This window comes from Drosophila mojavensis, unplaced genomic scaffold, assembly GCF_018153725.1.
Source record: "Drosophila mojavensis isolate 15081-1352.22 unplaced genomic scaffold, ASM1815372v1 contig_231, whole genome shotgun sequence".
Classification (NCBI taxonomy): domain Eukaryota; kingdom Metazoa; phylum Arthropoda; class Insecta; order Diptera; family Drosophilidae; genus Drosophila; species Drosophila mojavensis.
Genome location: NW_025318772.1, coordinates 4,883,616 through 4,904,074, shown reverse-complemented (window position 1 = coordinate 4,904,074; position 20,459 = coordinate 4,883,616). Strand labels below are relative to the sequence as shown.

The 20,459-nt window shown below is 43.5% G+C and overlaps 5 protein-coding genes across 6 annotated transcripts in view; 3 read left to right on the top strand and 2 right to left on the bottom strand.

The window, feature by feature from the left end:
• Positions 1-10,373, top strand: part of LOC6574977 (mucin-2) — a 41,568-nt gene extending 31,195 nt beyond the window's left edge. For both annotated transcript variants that reach the window (XM_002000968.4, XM_044007914.1), the window contains exons 5-8: positions 339-536; positions 598-852; positions 914-8,642; positions 8,707-10,373. In XM_002000968.4, coding sequence (XP_002001004.2) covers positions 339-536; positions 598-852; positions 914-8,642; positions 8,707-8,809 — 8,285 coding nt within the window. In that variant the 3' untranslated portion in view covers positions 8,810-10,373. The remainder of the gene's footprint in view (positions 1-338; positions 537-597; positions 853-913; positions 8,643-8,706) is intronic.
• A 370-nt stretch (positions 10,374-10,743) lies between these two features.
• LOC6574976 (beta-1,4-galactosyltransferase 7) lies at positions 10,744-11,981 on the top strand. Its single transcript, XM_002000967.4, has 3 exons — positions 10,744-10,987; positions 11,044-11,626; positions 11,684-11,981. Exons 1-3 carry the CDS (start codon positions 10,885-10,887, stop codon positions 11,931-11,933), a joined length of 936 nt encoding a protein of 311 aa, XP_002001003.2. The 5' UTR covers positions 10,744-10,884; the 3' UTR covers positions 11,934-11,981.
• LOC6574975 (ER membrane protein complex subunit 6) lies at positions 11,963-12,502 on the bottom strand. The gene is made up of 2 exons (XM_002000966.4): positions 12,285-12,502; positions 11,963-12,223 (listed from the first exon to the last, which is right to left on the bottom strand). Exons 1-2 carry the CDS (start codon positions 12,415-12,417, stop codon positions 12,015-12,017), a joined length of 342 nt encoding a protein of 113 aa, XP_002001002.1. The 5' UTR covers positions 12,418-12,502; the 3' UTR covers positions 11,963-12,014.
• A 63-nt stretch (positions 12,503-12,565) lies between these two features.
• On the top strand, positions 12,566-16,334 carry LOC6574974 (nuclear hormone receptor HR96). The gene is made up of 5 exons (XM_002000965.4): positions 12,566-13,573; positions 13,634-14,649; positions 15,296-15,505; positions 15,571-15,783; positions 15,840-16,334. The coding sequence occupies exons 1-5, from the start codon at positions 12,889-12,891 to the stop codon at positions 16,038-16,040; spliced, it is 2,325 nt and encodes a 774-aa protein (XP_002001001.1). The 5' UTR covers positions 12,566-12,888; the 3' UTR covers positions 16,041-16,334.
• Positions 16,335-16,442: 108 nt separating this feature from the next.
• On the bottom strand, positions 16,443-20,386 carry LOC6574973 (telomerase-binding protein EST1A). The gene is made up of 10 exons (XM_002000964.4): positions 20,085-20,386; positions 19,581-19,978; positions 19,081-19,527; positions 18,640-19,010; positions 18,442-18,581; positions 18,251-18,386; positions 18,089-18,184; positions 17,209-18,024; positions 17,012-17,148; positions 16,443-16,949 (listed from the first exon to the last, which is right to left on the bottom strand). Exons 1-10 carry the CDS (start codon positions 20,245-20,247, stop codon positions 16,807-16,809), a joined length of 2,847 nt encoding a protein of 948 aa, XP_002001000.1. The 5' UTR covers positions 20,248-20,386; the 3' UTR covers positions 16,443-16,806.
• Positions 20,387-20,459: the final 73 nt, after the last annotated feature.

Below are 20,459 nucleotides of genomic sequence, written 5' to 3'. Positions count from 1 at the left end.
CATAGACAAGGCATACGTCTGTTGAGCGTGGCTTGGCGCTTGAGTTGTCGCTGTTTAACGACTCTGATGAGCCATAAAAGATATCTATGGCTGCACGTATTATGACATTTGATGGCGCTGGAACTTAATTTATGTCCGAAACGGCAGAGTAGCACACACGAGCTAGTTAAGAATGCATAACAGGGAAATGCTGGGGAACTAACTGTTCATATTACTTGCACTGCCATATATATTAAGTTGTTGAGGTAGGTAGGCATTGTTCTATGATTCCCAGGCCTGCTCCAGTTACACTTAGCTGGTTTTCTAATGAATCGCTACTTTCTTTTCGCTTATTGCAGAGGGCTGCTACTACAACTATGGCCATTACAATGAAGGTGACCGCATCATGACCAATGAGCCGTGTCTGAACTGCACCTGCCACAACCGCATGCTCATGTGCTATCTGCGCGTTTGCCCATTCACTAAGCCAATTGGTCAGGATTGCATTGTGGAGAAGCGCGAGGACCAGTGCTGTCCTATCGTTACCTGCCCAGTGGGTAAGTTCTATTAGCTATATTTATATAGCCCAGTCATTTCAATTACGTGCTGCTATTTCAGTTCATGTCGAAGTGCCGTATCGTACGCCCGAGCCTGGAACTGAGCTGAGCATACCCGAAAAGTTCGGCTGCAGCATTGAAGAGAAGTTCTACCCGGAAGGCGCCCAGGTGCCATCGAACCCGAACAAACCCTGCGAACTCTGCTACTGCATTAACAATCAGACCAAATGCGTTATGCAGGAGTGCACCCTGCATGTGGATGGCTGCACACCCATCTACAACAAAGGCTCTTGCTGTCCAGTCCGATACAGTTGCGGTAAGTACTTGAAGCATTTCCCTCTCAAAATCAAGTCTCATTTACGTTTTGTATTTCGCAGACCATGAGAACGATGTTCTGGAGCTGGAGGACCATTCTACAACAACGACCACAGTTCGTCCAACACCTGGATTTATTCTGACCACTACTATGACTCCGGCCGTGTCGACGGATTGCATCCACAACGGAGAGACCTTCGCCGATGGCGCCTCCATCGAGGGCAAGAATGCTTGCGAGCATTGTTACTGCATGCGCGGAGATATTGTGTGTGCCGTCCAAGAGTGCGAGATGCCAATGAGTACCGCCAGTGGCAAAACTTGTCGTGCTATGCCAGCTGCCGAGGGCGAATGTTGTCCGAGCAACTATATTTGTGATGATGATAGTACCACAACTGACAGCATTGAATCCACCACACTGGAGACAAGCCGAGATGAGGAGCCAACTGCTACAGCAACGCCAGTTAAGGATATACCCGGAGAAATACCAAAGGAGGATCTCGACTTGCAAGAACACATTGATGATAAGAAGAAGGATGAGGACGCGATCACCGAGGGTCCAGTTGCGGAAGCTGGCAGTGGTGAAGTTGATCAAGAGGAGACCACAGTCGCTCCGACTCATGACGATAAGATTAAGGAGAAGGAACCCGAAACATCTACTGTGGTCACGGATGCTAGAATTGATACTCCAGCAGAGTCTTCTACGACGTCGATCGAAGAAGGTAGCGGAGAGCAGGATGTCAGCAAGGCGACAACGCCTCCAGCAGTGGGAGCTGACAAGCCCGCAGAGCCAACTAAAGAGGGAAGCGGAGAAGACACGACACCCACTTTATCGGAGGAAGGTAGCGGGGAAGTCGATACTACATCCGCACCTTCATCCCAAGAAACCAGCCCCGAAAGTGAAGAAGATATTATCAAGACTTCCACACCTGTTGCACCAACCGGTATTGCTGAAGATGGTCAGGACGCTACTACACCTACTGTTGATGTTAGCGACAAAGAGGAAGTGCCGAAAGAGACAATTCCATCTGTGGGCCTTACTGGCGAGGAAGATGTTCCCAAGGGTACAACTCCAGTTTCTGCAGTCACCGATGAAGAGGACGCTTCGAAGGCAACAACTCCAAGTGAAGATGTTAGTGAAACAGACGATGTCGCCAGGATTACAACTCCAACATCTGACATTAGCGATAAGGAAGATGATATTAAGGGTACAACTCCTGCACCAGATGTTAGCGATAAGGAAGAAATTGCCAAGCCTACAACTCCAACTGACATTACGGATAAGGAAGATGGTGTCAAGGCGACAACTTCAGCTGCAGTGGCTAGTGATAAGGTTGATGAAATTGAGTCTTCCACACCAACCTCAATTGTTAGCGACAGCGAAGAAGTTGCCAAGGGCACAACTCCAGCCGCTGACTCTGGCGACAAGACTGAGGACATCGTTCCAACTACAGAGAGTGATAAGGAAGAAGATGTCAAGGCCACAAGTCCTGCTGCAGATAAGGATGAGGACTTCAAGGTTACAACTCCAACCGCTGACACTGATACGGAAGACGACCTTAAGGTTACAACATCAGCCACGGATGTTTCCGATAAGGAAGAAGTTACAGCTTCCGAGCCCGATGAGAAAGATGTTGTCAAATCTACAACCCAAGCCTCAGATGTTAGCGACAAGAGTACATCTACAGCTTCTCAGCCCGATGAGGAAGATCTGGTCAAAGCAACAACTCCAGCCTCAGATGTTAGCGACAAGGGTACATCCACAGCTTCTCAGCCCGAAGAGGAAGATGCTGTCAAAGCGACAACTCCAGCCTCAGATGTTACCGACAAGGAAGAAGCTACAACTCCAGCAATTGAAGTTGATGAGGAAGAGGTTGCAAAGGGTACAACTCCAGCTGCTGAATATGAGATCAAGGTTACAACTCCAAGTGCAGATAGCAAAAAAGATGAGGATGAGGTCAAGACAACAACGCCAGTCGCTGATGTTAGCGAGAAGGAAGAAGACACTGTCAAGGCAACAACGCCAGCCAAGGAAGTCAGTGATGAGGAAGATATTATCAAGGCAACAACTGCTGCCCCAGGAGAAGAAATTGCTAAACAGGATACTAGGAAGCCCGACACTTCTGCCGCAGATGAAATTCCTGAAGAAGATATTGTTAAGGCTACAACTCCCGCTGCTGAGGGCATCGATACTACCAAGGAGAGTACGGATGATATTGTTAGAGCTACAACTCCTGCTGGTGCTACTGATGAAAAGGCTGAAAAGGCGACAACGCCTGCAAAGGTTGATATTGATATTACTAGGGACACAACTCCTGCTGAAGATGTCAGTGCATTCACTGAATCTACTGCTGCGGATGAAATTATCAAGTCTACGACTCCAGCAGGCGAGGATATTAAAAAGGATACTGAAAAAGCTACAACTGTTGCTGAACAGGCCGGTGAAGATATTTCTATCCAGACTACGCCATCTGCTGAAGAAGTTAGCAGCGAGAAGGACAAGGACGTTGTTAAGCCCACTGGAGATGCCAGCGAGGAAGAAGTCATTCCTAGCACAACTTCTGATGAAGACACCACCAGCGAAGAAGAGGAGGTTAAGGGTACAACTCCAGCTGCCCAGCCCATCAAGCCAAGCACACCTAAAACTGAAGAGGACCAGACAACAGAGTCTGACGAAGACTCCACAGAAGAGGAAGCTGTTCAGACAACAACAACGCCAGCTTATATTTCATCATCTACCACTGAAGGTGTCAGTGAGCAGGATACCTCAGACGTCAGCTCAGAAGAAGAGACACCCGCTGTGCAAAGCACCACAGCTTCTCCCAAGCAACCTGAAGACCAGGAAAGCGACGAGAAAGAATCTGTCGAGGATGACACTGAGGAAGCTACTACTATCGAAGCAGAAAAAGAAATGGTTTCTTCCACTAGTGCAACACTTGGTAAAGAGCCCACTGAAGAGCAAACTACACAAGCAGTGCCTGTCAAATCTGATATGGCTCCTACTATCACTGAAGCTGATCAAAGCACGGCCAAACCTGAAGAAAGTGAGGAAGCCACAACCGATAAGCCGTCAACACTCTATCTGCCTCCTGTGTCGGAAGATGAACCAAAAGGCACCGAGATCCCAGAAACCAGTGAAGAGGATCTCACTGCATCCACATCTGAGGAGGAATCATCTGAGCCTGCTAAGGTCATACCTGAGAAACAAGGACCAATTGATACCCGTCACGACTTCACCCCAGAGAGTACAACATTGGCACCCAGTTCAGAAGAGGATTCAACAGCAGCAGCAATGCCTGATATGCAGCTGCCGAGTGGTATACCTGGTGAAGGTGACTGCCTGGTTGAGGGCAAAACATATACTAACAATTCCGATGTGCCAGCAACCACTCCCTGCGATATATCCTGCAAATGTATTAGCAGTATTGTCTCATGCAAGCCAGTGGAATGCAGAATTCCTGCAGATAGCGAAAACTGTGTTCTGGATACCGAGCATTCTAACGGCTGCTGCCCAACGTACATTTGTGAGTCTGATTCCACTACTCCGAAAGCCGTTGAAACTTCTGATGAAACCAAGTCAACAACCATCGTTCCCGAAACAAGTCATGACGTGGAGCCTGCTACAACTGAGAACATACCAAAGGATGTCATTATACCTTCTGGCATTACTGAGCTGCCAATGTCACATGTTAAGCCAGATGAAGAAGCCTTACCCGTAACCACACAAACTCCCGTTTCCGAAGAGGTTACAACACAAAAGGATGTTAAGAAGCCAACTGACGAGGAACCAACTGAAGAAGGAGGCGATAAAATGGTGGATGCTACTCCTGCACCTGAGAAGGAAGTTCAGAAACCTCATGAGAAGGAGCCCACACCTGAAGATGCTGGCGTCAAGGAAACTGCAGTGCCAACAACAGAGAAAACTGTTAGTCAATCAGAATATGAGCAAACAACATCCGCTTCAGCTGCAGATGAAACTCAAAAGAAGACAGATGATGAGATGGCTACACCAACTACTGCTCCCATTTCAAGTGATGATGAGACTAAAGAAGAGAAACCCGCTGACGAAAAATTGGGAGCCGCCGAAGACAAGATTCCCGCAACTACAATTGTTCCTACATCTGCTGAGACAACTAGTAAATATGAAGAAGAGCCTTCATCCACAGAAGCAGAAGAAATTGATAAGAAACAAGTTGAAGATTCTGAAAAGATTCCCGGATCATCCACGACCACACCATCTGAGAGCGAGGACTTCACGACTATTGCTTCACCTGCTGAAGGTTCTGTATCTTCAGATGGCAAGCCTTATAGCCCTGAAGACAGTATTGCTCCGACTACTGCTCGCCCTGAGGCCGAAGAAGATCAAGACAAAAAGAAACTCTCTATCCCAGAGGCAGCCACGGAAATACCTGATGTATCGGAGGCAGATGAAAAGAAACCCACAGATGAGGTGGCAATCACTGAGTCCACTATTGAAAAGAAACCAGCGCAAAGCTCAGATATTCCAGACAAGGTTTCCACAATGGATGATGATCAATCTCCCTCCACTCCCGCTGTCAGCAAGGTGCAGGATGAAACCACTGTCTCTCCTGTTGCAATTGATGAAGAAAGTGATTTGTCGACAGAAAAGCCCACATCTGAAGTGGAAGACGACGTTTCTGTTACCAAGTCTCCTGAAGACGACTTTGCACCGTTCCAAACAACTGTGCCCTCAACAGTACCAGAAGATGATAAAAAACCATCGCAAGGTGAAACTGCAACTGACAGGGATGAAGTCGAACTCGCATCAGTACCTTCAGTTACTGTTTCTCCAACTGCTGATAAGGATGAGCCATCTATTACAGCCTCGCCATCTGCAGATGAGGAAGAATCACTTGGTCATACGACGGATAAAACTCTACCTGAAAAGTCAACAGAGGATAAATCGGAGGAGGAGCCCTATACAACTTATGCTCCAGTTATTGATGTATCTAAGAAACCAGAAGATGAAGTGCTTCCATCTCAGGCAGATGATAAACCTGATACTGAGGTGCCAGCAATCTCAACATCTACACCATCTGATGCGAAGGATCAAGAAGATGAAGAGTCTACAACGGTGTCCACATCAGTCAAGGATGAGGAACCACAAGTTCCACTCGAAGAGTCCACAACTGCAGCTCCCTCCGTGCAAGATCACACCAAGAAAACATCAGACAAAGAGGAAGAAGAGAGTTCCACAACATCGGAGACTGATGAGGTTACAACCATTGGTCCAAAAACTCCAAGCAAAGAAGAAGAGCAGTCGCCTGCTGAAAGTACATCAACCTCAGTGGCACCCCCAGAGATTGCGATTGACGTCACAACTGTTGCACCCAGCACTGAGGAAGAGCCAAGTACAGACAAGCCCATTGACATTGAAGGTTCCAAAACGCCTTTGGAAAGTGAACTGCCCGAAGATAAAACTCCTTCAACAACTCCTCAATCTCTTATCGAAGAGGTTCCAGAGTCCTCAACTAAGATTCCAGAGGATACTGATATTGACTTGGAGCAATTTACTACAGTTTCGCCTGCTTTGCAAGGAGTGCCCTCTAAACCATCTGATGAAAAGATTCCTCCCACATCTGATGAAGGGGATAGCATGGAAGAAAGCTACGCCGGAACCACTATTGAACCACAAGCTACAGAGGACAAGAAATTCCCGTCTTTGTCTACAACCCAATCATCGATTGCGCCCGAAAAGGATATTAAGACACCGAGTACTTCCGATGAAGAAGTTGATCAAGAGCCACCTACAGACACTGATTCCACGACAGTTGCTCCATCGTCAGAGGAAGAAGAACATATTCCTACTAAGGTGTTCCCGACAGCAGCGCCAGTTGATAAATCTGATTCAACAACCACTACACCTGCCGAAGAAGAGATTGTTAAAGTACCCACTCAGGATGAAACTCAACCTAAGCCAGATGATAGCGAAGAGTCGACCACAGTTTCGCAAGCAGCCGATAAGCCATTGGACACATACCCAACCAAAGTCCCAGCTACGGATGAGCTTGGAGGGGATAAGGATCTTGATTCTACAACCGTGCGTCCAGACGATAAGAAGATTATCTCCACTGCTACATCTTCTGATGACGATATTCAACAACCAACTACCCCTGCTGTTACTTCTATTAAAGTGGAAGTCACTACTTCGGCTGCTGATGAGGAGTCTGATGTCAGTACGGCTGCACCAGCGGTTATTGCTCAAGACGATGATACAGAGGGTACCACAGTCCGTCCGCTTAGTGATAAGACGGGTGCCGCAGAAGAAGGTGCCGTTGAGGATACCATTTCAACAACACCCGAGTCCGAGGAGGACCAAGAGCCTGCTCGTATTCCCACCACACCCAAAACGGAAAGTGCAGTGGACACTACAGCCACTGCGATTCATATTCCTGGTGCTGAAGGTGATGTCGTATCACAGACTGTTCCTCCTCAAAGTGAAGACGAAAAGATTGTCACAGAATCTGCCACAACTTCAGCTGAAGATGCGGATAAGACTGCTGTTACAGTTGCCCCAGTTGCTGCTGATGTTGAAACAACTAGTGAAGTTAGCAAGAAACCATCTGATACAGAAGACGTGGGTGAGGAATCTACCGAGCCAAGTGATATTGAGCATGAAGGCACCACTGATCAATCTACTGATGCCAAACTGAAGCCACCAACACCAACGCCAACGACAACAGGAGATGAAACTTCAACTAAGCAACCTGTGGACGATGAAGATATTGTGGCAGCAACTGCACAGCCTGGTCTCGAAAAGGAAACCCCAAGCAAATCTACTGAGGCTCCAGAAACGGAGACTCAAACTGATGCACCATCCGATACGGAAAAATCGACTAAAGCTCCAGCAGTTAGTCCCAGCTTGGAATCGACCGACGATGCAGATGAGTCTGTTGAGTCGGAGGAGGAACATACTACTGTATCTGAGGATACCCATAAGGGAGAAGAAGCTGCAGAGTCTGCAGAATCTGAGGACACCGTTACAGAGCCTGCCAAAAAGAAACCTGAGGTCGATGAGGAAGAAATTCCAGCTGTTGTCTCAGAGTTACCACAGGCAACAGCTACACCTGCTGCCCATGATGAAACATCTGCAGAAGTATCCAGCGAGGGAACTCCTACAACACAACCAGATGTCGCCAGTATTACAACGATACATCCACTGTTCGCCCAGCGCTTCAGCACTACACTTTCCCCAGTCATCGCTGACAGAGTGTCAGAAGAGAAAACTGATGCTACGCCGACGAAGCAGAGCACTGAGACATCAACAAGCGAGTCTCCGCTCACAACAACTTCCCCGTCTAGCCCACAACACGAGTCGATTACACCTCCGTCATATGGTCATCAGCCACAATATCCATCTTACCCAGAAGACGAATACGACGAAGAGGAGGTGTTCGGCCCAGGCACCTGTCGCTATGCAGGCAAAATCTACGTTTCAGCGCAGCAAATCCCACGCGACGATCCTTGCGACTTCTGCTTCTGCTTCAGAAGCGACATCATCTGCTTGCAACAATCTTGTCCGCCACCAATAGCTGGCTGTCACGAGGAGCAAATCACTGGCTTCTGTTGTCCACGATACGAGTGTCCCGTAACCATGGCCGCCGTGCTTAATATTACGACAAGCACGACAACAACTAGCACCGAACTGCCACCGTTCATGACGAGCCTATCCCATGGCAGTGAAGTGACTCGCACCGGCTGCAGCATTAATGGCCGTTCGTACATGGTGGGCGAACCCATCCACTCAACGAGTGGTCCTTGCATGAGCTGCATGTGAGTATAAAATGGATTGTATCCAATGAATCCGTGATAATTAATTCTTATAAACAAATTTCAGCTGCGGAGGCGATGGCCAGATGAAGTGCGACCCACAGCGCTGCGTCCCGAATCCAACAACGGCCCAAATGATGGCATCAGCTACGACTGGCCGTAAAAGATGAACCACCAGCCATGCACACTAAAAATAGTTTTAACTAATTTTTAAGCACTGCAAACTAAACAATCAGAAGCACAGATGAACAAACAGCCCAAATTGCACCCACAGAGCTGCATTCCTCACGTTTTTTGAAGGAACAACCAGAAAATAGAAATAATAGACTCCGAAATAGCAACAGAAACAAAACAAAACATATAAAAACCAAACAAAAAATCTCACACACAAAAAAAAAAAACTAAGGTGCCAAAACTGGTGAAAATATTGCGACCCCACTTGATTAGATTCAAATAATATCAGATCGAATGAGAAAATTTGTAACTTTAGATTTGCCATTAGATATTCGCACTTTTTTCAATTGATTTTCAATTTGTTTCGGAATAGGTTACGTCACGAAGCAACCAGTGATATTGTACTGTATACATAGTATAGGTGCAATTAATTTAGAACGCGCTCACTAAAAATGAATTACTTATATATTTTGAAAGAACCCCATATATAGCCAACCATAGCATCGTACGATGCGCCTTGTAAAGTTGTTCTTTGTGGTCCCATGCTTTCAGGAGACTCTCAAAACCTCGAACAGAACATTATGGTATCCCAATCAATAACTTTACGAAGCCCCGACGTTTTGACTATGGACAAGCCGATTCTTTTTGTTTGTTTTTATTAGCAATACTTTCCTTCAATGCGCTTTTATAGTATTTTAGTCATCTTATTTTAAACATTATTATTTTTTGTGTATAATTGTTGCTTCTAGTCTTCTTTTGTTGTAAGAGCAACGAAATCCGCCTAAAAAAATGCGCAAAATAAGATCAAATTAGATCAGTTCAATTGAGTTGAGATAATGATAAAAATATATACATATATCTTCTATGAACTTTCCCATGCTTTTATACTTTTATATACAATATGTGTAAAATGAACAAACGAACGAAACTAGTTTTTATAGCAATTTTACAAACGAACTACGAATTGCATAGTTTTTAATGGATTGAATTTAAAGTTGATGTCAATGCATTTGCGCTACCCACGCACAAATCCATCTGTGGTAGGAAACAAAAAAAACGTAATTAACCTAGAGTTTTTTTTAAAAGTCAACTGACAACGGACACTATAACAAGCAACCGAATCAACTGTAGGCTATAGCTATTGCTCGACTGATTGAAAAGTGCACTAAAAGCGTAGATATTGAAGTAGTCAATAAATTTGTAAACTATATTTTGTAGGATATCAACATGCCGCGTTGGTATTAATTTAAACCATCTAACATCAATTTGCAAATATCAAATATTTCAGTCGCTTGAGCTTTAGAGATACGCTGAAACTTCGAAGCGTTATTAAACCACACACAATAATTATGAACAACAATTAGATTTATATAATCTCTAAATATAGTTACAGTTTTTAAGTATTTAACTATAAAAATAAATAAATAAATTTTAATGTAGAACTTATTTATTTTATATGTCTTTTAAGAACAGCTCTTGTGTTTCCATAATTATCGTAATTTATATGCAAGCTTTCTTTGTAATCTTATAAATAAATAAAACGCTTTTTATTGAAATGTAGAGATGAGCGTGTTAATACCTGAGAGACATAAAAGTAGTTGATTTTTTTAACCAATTCAAAATTATAAGCCTTTTAACAAAGTTATTCCTGCTCCTATGAAAGAAATTTTATTGCCATAAAATTGTTTGTTGATGCTCTCGACTTTCGGTTATCAAAGGTTGAGTTGATAGGTTCACTGAATTCCTTATAATTTTAATTGTCATTCTATTTGAATCTAGATTGGCCCTGATCATTAAGCATGCAGACTGTATTAAAAAAATACCTATAACGGATTTTCCACTTGAAATTTCATATTTAAACATACTTTGCCAGTACAGTTCCTATCGATAGGTCTTATCGAGTAACTGTACCTGTTGTCGAACAAAGTGTCACCACCAAAAGCAGACAAAAACAGCTGAAAAGCAAATTCGATCGGCAGCCTGCACTGCAGGTGCTAATGCAATATATTTCTTTTTATATGGCGTGACGTAGTTAAAACACAGATCCACACTTAGTATTAGAGTAAGCTAAATGAAGATGGCCAACATATCAACAATAAACTGGCTGTTTGTGTGCGGCCTGTCCTTTTGCCTTGGAGGCATTGCGGTGCTCAGTTTTATGCCGCTCAGCTCAGGTAAAAGATTAATAATAAATGTCTATAAATATACATTGGCATATTTTTCATTTTAGATTGCATATGCCCGCTTAAGAACCCTCTAAGTAGCTTTGGTGGAGGCGAGCAGCTGAGCAAGAATCTAATTAGCCCTCAATCGGGGCATAAAATGGCAATTTTGGTGCCGTTTCGTGACCGGTTCGAGGAGTTACTTCAATTCGTGCCGCATTTGACAAAGTTTTTACGTAAACAGGGCGTGGAGCATCATATCTTTGTTCTGAATCAAGTAGACAGATTCCGATTCAATAGAGCTTCACTTATCAATGTTGGGTTCCATTTCACCAGCGATGTCTACGACTATATTGCCATGCATGATGTGGATCTATTGCCACTCAACCAAGACTTATTATATGAGTACCCCAGTAGCTTGGGGCCGCTGCATATCGCCGGGCCTAAATTACATCCAAAATACCACTACGACAACTTTGTTGGTGGCATTCTGTTAGTGCGTCGTGAGCACTTCACTCAAATGAACGGAATGTCTAACCAATACTGGGGCTGGGGATTAGAGGACGACGAATTTTTTGTGCGAATTCGGGACGCTGGCTTGCAGGTCACGCGTCCCCAAAACATTAAGACTGGCGTGAACGATACTTTTAGGTAGCATCACTGGGTGTTGATTTCCAACTCATAGCATTAAAAGATTTTTTCTTTTAGGCATATACACAATCGCCACCATCGCAAACGGGACACACAAAAGTGCTTTAACCAAAAGGAGATGACACGAAAGAGGGATCACAACACGGGTTTGAATAATGTCAACTACAAAATACTTAAGGTACATGATCTGTCGATCGATGGTATAAACATAACAGTTCTTAATATATTACTTGATTGTGATGTAAATAAAACGCCTTGGTGCGACTGCTCTGGAACAGCAGCAGCTGCTTCCGTCGTACAAACTTAGTTCTAAATAGAAGAAAAAGCCAAGTTTTGTCCATTTTGCCTATCCGAATCTTAAGCTATGTTTATTTGTCTATTCGCATGGTTAGTACACGTGAACCATGCCATACAAGAATGTCCAGAAGAGCACGTAGGTGCAAAGGCCGCCCATGAATTGGTTCGTCAGTAGGTTTTTGCGATTAATGAAATACTTGCGCCACTGTGTGCCCGACTTGACTAACACCAGCAGCCAGAGTACGAAAACAGACAGAAAGTAAAAGAGGAATCCAAGAGTTCCGCTCAGTCCCAAGATACCTATAAAGGGAATATGGGTTACCAACAACAGCCAATAGCTAATTTAAATTAATCAATGTACCAGCAGCGCAGCCGGAGATTGCAGCCATTGACGTACGACAATACTCGACCGCAGATATATTATTGCGAATGGCACCCTCACTGTACGCAACAATTTCGCCGGTTTTTGAAGTCCGTGTTTTCACGCGATTCATTTTATTCAATTTTTTCTTTCAGCACACGAAAAATATAATTACTTGCTAGAGTTTTAGGCAGTCACAGCTAATGAATGAACTTTTGCCAGTCACGTTGAACACATTCAACTCACAGCTGAGATGTATCGATAGTTTTGTGTCAACTCAGTCGGAGAATGGTTCTTTCACAAACACGGTGCGAGAACAACAGAAGAGGGCTCCATTAATTAAAATATGTGGTGATAACGAAACTTACTAATTTATACGTGTTGAAAGCGCGGGGCGAAATGTGTAATTAAACAGGTTTTTAAAGGAAAATGTTTGAGGACGAACAACAACCATAAGTGCTATTAAAAGAAGTATCGCTAAAAGCTAAGCAAGTTTTCGCGGCCAGCCCACAACAAAGCAGAGCAATTAAAAAATCAATCAGAATTCTAATTGAAAGCTGGGGAGACAGAAGCAGAAACAGAGGCAGAGGTAGGGCTCGGCAATATGTCACCCCCTAAGAACTGTGCCGTGTGCGGCGACAAGGCGTTGGGGTATAATTTCAATGCCGTTACTTGCGAAAGCTGCAAGGCATTCTTTAGACGCAATGCGCTGGCTAAAAAGCAGTTCACCTGCCCATTTAATCAGAATTGTGAGATTACCGTGGTTACCCGCCGTTTCTGCCAGAAGTGCCGTCTGAAAAAATGCTTGGATATTGGAATGAAAAGCGAAAACATTATGTCCGAGGAGGACAAACTAATCAAGCGTCGAAAAATAGAAAACAATCGTGCCAAACGCCGTATGATGGAGCACGGCGGATCCGATGCAGACGCAGATGGCGATTACAACAAGGTAGCCGGTGCTGTTGCCGATAGCAGCTCTAATGTGGACATGTATGGTGGCTCGCAAGACTCCCAAAGCTGCGGCTCACCCGACAGTGACGCCAATGGCAGGCCCACGGGACCAGCTAGCTCAACCACAAGCAGACCGAGTGATCGGCGTGCAGAAACTAACCCGTTGTTGATGACAGCCGATCAACTAGTTGACGAGATAGTAGCTGATCCAGATCGCGCTTGTCAAGCTATTAACAGACTAATGCGTACCCAAAAGGAATCTATCTCCGTTATGGAGAAGATCATTGAATCACAAAAAGATGCCTTAAAACTTGTATCACACTTGATCGATTATCCTGGTAAATATACTTGTACCCAAAAATGTATTTAAAATGTATTAATCTTTTTTACTTTTGCAGGTGACGCACTCAAAATTATAAGCAAAATTATGAACTCGCCTTTCAATGCGTTAACAGTATTTACCAAATTTATGAGTTCACCGACAGATGGCCTTGAAATAATTTCTAAGATTGTCGATTCCCCTAAAGACGTAGTAGAGTTTATGCAAAACCTGATGAAGTCGCCGGAGAATGCCATTGACATAATGAACAAATTTATGAACACACCTGCTGAGGCTCTTAAAATGTTAAATCGTATCTTCAATGGCACAAACACGACAACAGAAACTGCCCAGAAGCCTGTAAATGGAAATGCGGACAAAGATGTCTTGGACAGCGGGGAGCAGGATTTGGGCCAAAATCCGCAGTGTGACAAACAGTCGCCGGCAATGCGCGTGGACACTGTCATACAGACCATGCTGCATGGCAGTCCATCAGGGAGCATGAGTAGCATAAACACGGGAGAGGCTGGGGTCACCTCGCCATTAAGCAACATTGCTAGCCCAACCAGTAATATACCAATTGACTTGCACTATCAGTCACCAAGTACGACCTTAATGCCAGACGAACTGCCCAGCACATCGAGCAGTCATCCTTTGCCCTACATAGCCAATTCGCCAGAGTTCGATGTAAAGGGCTTTAATCAGCCCAGTTTTAGTGATGAGCTCAGCATGGACGGAAGCGTCAGCATTAACTCCATAGAGTCGGTGCTATCGGAAGTCATACGTCTGGAGTATCAGGCGTTTAACAGCTTGCAAGCCCCCGCTTCGCGCATCAAAGATGAACTGTATCATGCTGCTGGCGGCATTTTACCATCCTACATGAGTCAGGAGCAGGCGTATGGCGGCTGTAAAGGCACGCAGCAATATCTGCAGCACCAGCAACCAATTTGCGCACCGTCAAGCATTATTATGGAGCGTGACCTGAACGAGGCTGAGCAGATGAAGCTGCGCGAGTTACGATTGGCCAGTGAAGCCCTCTACGATCCAGTTGATGAAGATCTCAGTGCCTTGATGATTAACGACGAGCGTATTAAGGTGACCGCCTACTCCATATTTTTAGCAAAAATCCAAATTTACACTCACACCTGCACGCTTGCTTATCTAATCGGGCGCAGCCAAAGGCGATAGACAGTTAGCACCTGGCGCATGAGTCAGTGCATCTGGCAGTTTCTGTGTGCCCAGCACGCACACCCTGCTCAATGTAAACAAAAAACATTAGGCAATGTATGATGTATGAAATACACACACCTGTTGCTGAGCTAGGCCAGACATTTATGGATATCAGCAATACGCACTACAGGCGGCTGATAGGTTTATCAGTCTCACGCAATCATTTCAACGGTACTATCACAAAACGTACTATCACCAGTCATAGCAGGCGCACATAAATAACCCCCAGTGGCCGAAGAGGCAAAGCCAATTTCATGTTTGGCTGACTGGTAGCCTTTATGGTCATTGTATTGACTGTTTACCTCTGGTGTTCCGTTTCGATTAGCACATTTTGTGCTGCTAATTAGGAAAACTGATATATTTCGAAAAAAGTAGAGCTCACAGGTGTACTACGCTCTGATAAGCGAATGTGGCGGTTCTCAATATTGAATCATAGCTTATAGACAAACGCGATTGATGTGATAATTAATGTTATCATTTTAATTTACATTCAACCCTATTCACCCCATAGCCCGACGATGCGCGACAAAGTCCAAAACTGTTACAGCTTATCAATCTAACGGCAGTGGCCATAAAGCGGCTCATTAAGATGGCCAAAAAGATCAGTGCATTCCGGGACATGTGCCAAGAGGATCAGGTGGCTTTGCTCAAAGGCGGCTGCACCGAAATGATGATAATGCGTTCAGTGATGATATATGACAACGATCGAGGTGCTTGGAAAGTAAGTGACATTTTCTCTTCACATATAAGTATGTTTGTTAATTATGGCAAATACTCCTTGTACAGGTGCCACACACCAAAGAGAATATGGCAAACATACGCACCGATTTACTAAAGTTTGCCAAAGGGAATGTCTACGAAGAGCATCTAAAGTTCATTAGCACATTTGATGAAAAATGGCGAATGGATGAAAACATTATTCTCATAATGTGTGCCATTGTTCTTTTTTCACCGGCGCGAGCGCGTCTTATTCACAAGGATGCCATTAGGCTGGACCAAGTAAATTGTGCGCTTACTCATTAAATACAAATAATATTGATTGATCGTATTTTCAGAATTCCTATTATTATCTTCTGAGAAGATACTTGGAAAGCGTTTATCCGGGCTGTGAGGCAAAGAACGCGTTTATTCGATTGATACAAAAAATTTCAGATGTGGAGCGTCTGAATAAATTCATCATAAACGTATATCTGAATGTGAACCCTTCCCAGGTGGAACCTTTATTACGTGAAATATTTGATTTGAAAAATCATTGAAACAACTTTGGAATTGAGCATCAAATGCCACATAGAATAATCGCTGGGCTGCTGTTGTTGTTGTTTCTATAGTCTATCAGCTACAATTGTTTTTGTTTTTCGCTTTAAAAGTTAGATTTAAATCGAATGTGATTATTAGATTTGCATATAAAACATAGTTTTTATATTTCTACATCAAAGAGAGTATATTTAGGTACAAAAAAGCATAGCGAAATATAACATGTACACCTTTTAATTAGTTTTCAATAAACTATATCTAAAACCACACAACCACTTGAAGTGGGGAAAACAAAACTGAATGCGCAACAGCTGTGACTTTTTTCATGTCTGCCAGTTCCACAAATGCTTATTGCAATAACAAATTAGCAACCGTTAACCCATATGTAACAAAAAGATATTCAATGAAATAACCATTCAAATTTATTTTTTGTTTAAACGCAAGTCACAAATGTAAGTTAAAATTTTGAAAGCAAATGTTGATATGTCAGCTAGCCGAACATCTCAAATCGTATGGAGTTGGCAAAAACCTCACGCGTACCAATCGCGGAACCAGCAGAAATCGATGCTTTCGACTTCAAACGCTAGACCACGTCCCAATTTTACGTGTGCTACGGCTCTTGGCCGTAGCATACATAGTCAAATATGTCTAATGATGGTAATGTTGATAGAACACGTTCGCTCTTCACAGCAAGCATGCGCCAGGCTGATAAACCTATTACTTGGTAATTGTCAGAACGATATCTCAATTGCCACTCAATATTGACGCTCAGGTTGATTCGCGGCAGTCGTTGGCCCATTGCAAGAATTCATCTAAGGCGCTGACAGCCAGGTTGCGGGCCAAAGCCTTAACGCGCAAATTTCTATCGGTGGTAATTAGCACCAGTTCGGTTTGAATGAAACATTTACCATCTGTAAGTAGACAATACTTGATATATCACGACCATCATGTATATAAAATGAGAGAGATGTACCTCGACATTGCTCTGAGCTGGCATTTTTTGAAACAGCAACTGCGGTTGCGAGAATTTTATCATCATTGGAAGCATATTCTTCCTCAACGAGTGCAAACAACGAAGCATTTATAACAGATCCTTTTGTTGTAGCACATCTATAAAGAATGAAAAGCATTAGAGGCGAACTTATGATAATTTAAAGCTGATTGTCTTACTTAACGTTATGTTTGGCTGATCTTATAAACTCCAGTGACTTTTTGGCGCGCGATGATACTTCATCAAAATGATGAATGCGTTGTGTTTGCTTGGTGCTACGGTACGAATCCAATTTGACGCCCTTAGATAGTCCATCTAGCTCTTTTACCACCGTCAGTGGTATGATAATCGTATATCGCTTGAATTCCATCGATAGCTTCTCAATATCCTCCAGACAATCGATAAAGCAATTGGTGTCTGGCAACAGGTAACGTGGACGCACCTCAATGTACAATTTGGTATCGACCAATTTTAGAATTTGCTCTAGCTTGCTGTTGCAAATCTGCTTAACTTTGGCCTTTGCCTCGAGCTCCCTTTTCAACTTACAGAGCTGGGACACATCTGCATCTGTACTTATGGAGCGATTCGAGTCTACTTCGTCTATATTAGGCTCCGATGGGGAACTGTCCGTAGATGTGGATTCAACACAGCTGTCAAAGTTATTGAGTGCCACTTGCATCGCGGTGTTCAAATCCTCAACTGTAAAGTTCGAATTTATGGGTTGCTGCAATGATTCCTGATGCTGTATGTAAATCGCCTGGAACTGCAATATTTTCCGAATGCGTTCAACGAACTGTACACGCTCGGAGCCACGCTGGGCACCATCTCTGACAGCAATATCCCGACCTAATGGCTCGAAGCCACTCAACAATATATCCTCATCCAACACAACATTGTCTACTTTGCCATCAGTGTCCCTATCCACTTTGCTGTAGATAATTTCAAGGTGATCAAATAAAATTTGTAGCTCCGCCCAACAGTCGATGAATGAGTGGCTAGTGAAATTTAATGAAATTGTATTAAAAAACTATAAAACTATGCAAATTACGTTCGACTTACTCCTCTGAGCGCACAGGTTCCCAAAGATTTACATTAATGCTCAGCCACTGTGTATAGATCTTCACAAACTGCATATAGATATTGATGAGTGCTAATCTGCAAAGGGGCGATATTTAAAAGACTTAATATATCATATACTACGAGAGCACTAACAACACATACTCTTCGTCTGTGAAGCATTGTAGATCGGTTGATTCGTCAGTGAAGCTGGCAAGCAATTGGTTGGCCCTATTTAGAACCACACCAAAAAATGCATTGGCAAAGTTGAAGCTATGATAACGCATCTCACGACGATCAGCTAGAAATATGCAATTATAATCAGAAATGATCAGAGATGTTAAACCTGCATTTACCTTTAAGCTTGTTATGCTCCACAACGAATACGTTAAGCGCTACCATTTTCAAAATTTTACTCGACAACAGATTGTCATACTTCAAAGCCGAACTGAGTTGAATCTGCAGCTTACCCAGCTGCTGGTACATGCACTCAATACTGAAACAAAATAATACAATTATAATAGACGTTGTGTTGAATCATTCACAATGCTTACTCAGTCGCTGTAAAAAGTTTTCCGACTAAATACAAATACACCGACACAACGCGTGCCAGCAATTCCTGGGGTGGCATTACATCATAGCGGTTTACTTCTGATGTTGCTATTTTATTTTTGGCCTTGGATTTGAAATCGGTTCTATGTAGGCGTCTAATACCATCTGGATAGATCCAGATCTCAGTACGCATTTGCTTCGACTTCTTCGACTTGCTTGGCACGCAATGCATTGGCGACTGTTTCATCTCGGTTTCCTCATATTTCCGACGTATATCATCAAACAAATCGAGAAGGCTCTCCTTGGCTGATTGTATAGCATTTGATGACAAAAGACTACGCATATAATAATACACAGCATCGAACCGCTTGTGCTGTATAATAAATATTAGAAATAATGTTCAGTACATAAATTCAAATCAAATTACTTAAATAAATGCATACATTATAAATGGCTATAATAGCCAGTTGATTGTACGGTGCTCCATTGCCAGGAATTAGCTCCTGCGCACGCTGATAGTATTTGGACGCCTCAGCAAAGTCCGTTGATTGCACCTGGTTAGCGCGATAGCGCGTCAAGTCGCCTAAACAGATGAGTAGACGTTGAGCGACGACCTTGACGGCGCTTTCACATCGTGCCGAAATGTACTTGTTCATGAGCTTGTCAAAAAGCGATCGATAAAACTTGATACTTTGATCAATAAGCAGTAAAGTATGAGTTTGAGCAGTATCAGTATGTTGTCGCTTTAGATACTCCCGCACATTATAAAAGAGTAACTTCCAGAAGAATGCATCTACTTTGTGCTCACACACGAATTTGAGCTGATCCAGCAACAAGCAGGAAAAGGCCTCCTGCAGCTGTGCGTGTAGGCAGCAAAAGTTTTTCCAGTTCTAGAATCAATGCAATTATTATTTGAGTCATTCACTCGGTTACAAGCACTTACGATAAGAATAAGATTGCGTTGCTGCAGTACCATTAGCTGATCGTACAATTGCACAATGATTTTCGCATTCGGCATGTTTAGAATCTGCTCAAACCAAACCGGATGGTCTGTGGTAAGACGTACGCGTGACAGAGGCGACAACGGCGTTTGATTGTGCACCCGCGCAGAATGCGTACGGTTACGCCTACGAGTACCATGCCCAGCTCTCACGCTGTCTGCATTGCATGTAGCTATTATTGATGAGGGACTGGTATTTACCCGTAGTATGCCAGGTATTCCCAAATCCGTAGATTTTCTCTCCAAGGTGATGCTGGTGCCCCCGCTGGTATCCAAAACGGGTGCGGGTACCTCTCTAGACGTATTTCCAGCATTTTTCTTTGGCTTGCACAATATTTGGACTGTATATAAAAGATTGCGCGCGCAAACACAGATACAAACACACAATGAACAAAAATTGTCAGAGAATTATTGCGCGCTTAAGAGTGAGTCATGTCTCAAATATACCTGGCCTTGTAATGGCTGGTGGAGTTGGTTCCGCATTTTCAGCATCCTCTGCTGCGTGGCTGTTGTGACTACAGCTTGCAGCGAATTTGTTCTGTAGCCGTTTCGGTAGAGTTCCAATGATTAGCGATATATCATTTTGATCTTTTGTTCCCTTTCGACTCATATTTTAAATGTTGCTTTTCCAGCTGCATTTATTCCGTTTTGGGGTTTTTAACGTGATTGGCCTTTGTTTTCGCTAATCAAAATATCACTCACAAGTATTACGCAGAAGTATCTACACAACTTTCAGTGTGACCAGATGCACACATAAATTACATATGGTATTTAGCTATCGATAGAAATGCAGCCTATCAACAGCAGATGCTGGTGCCGTTC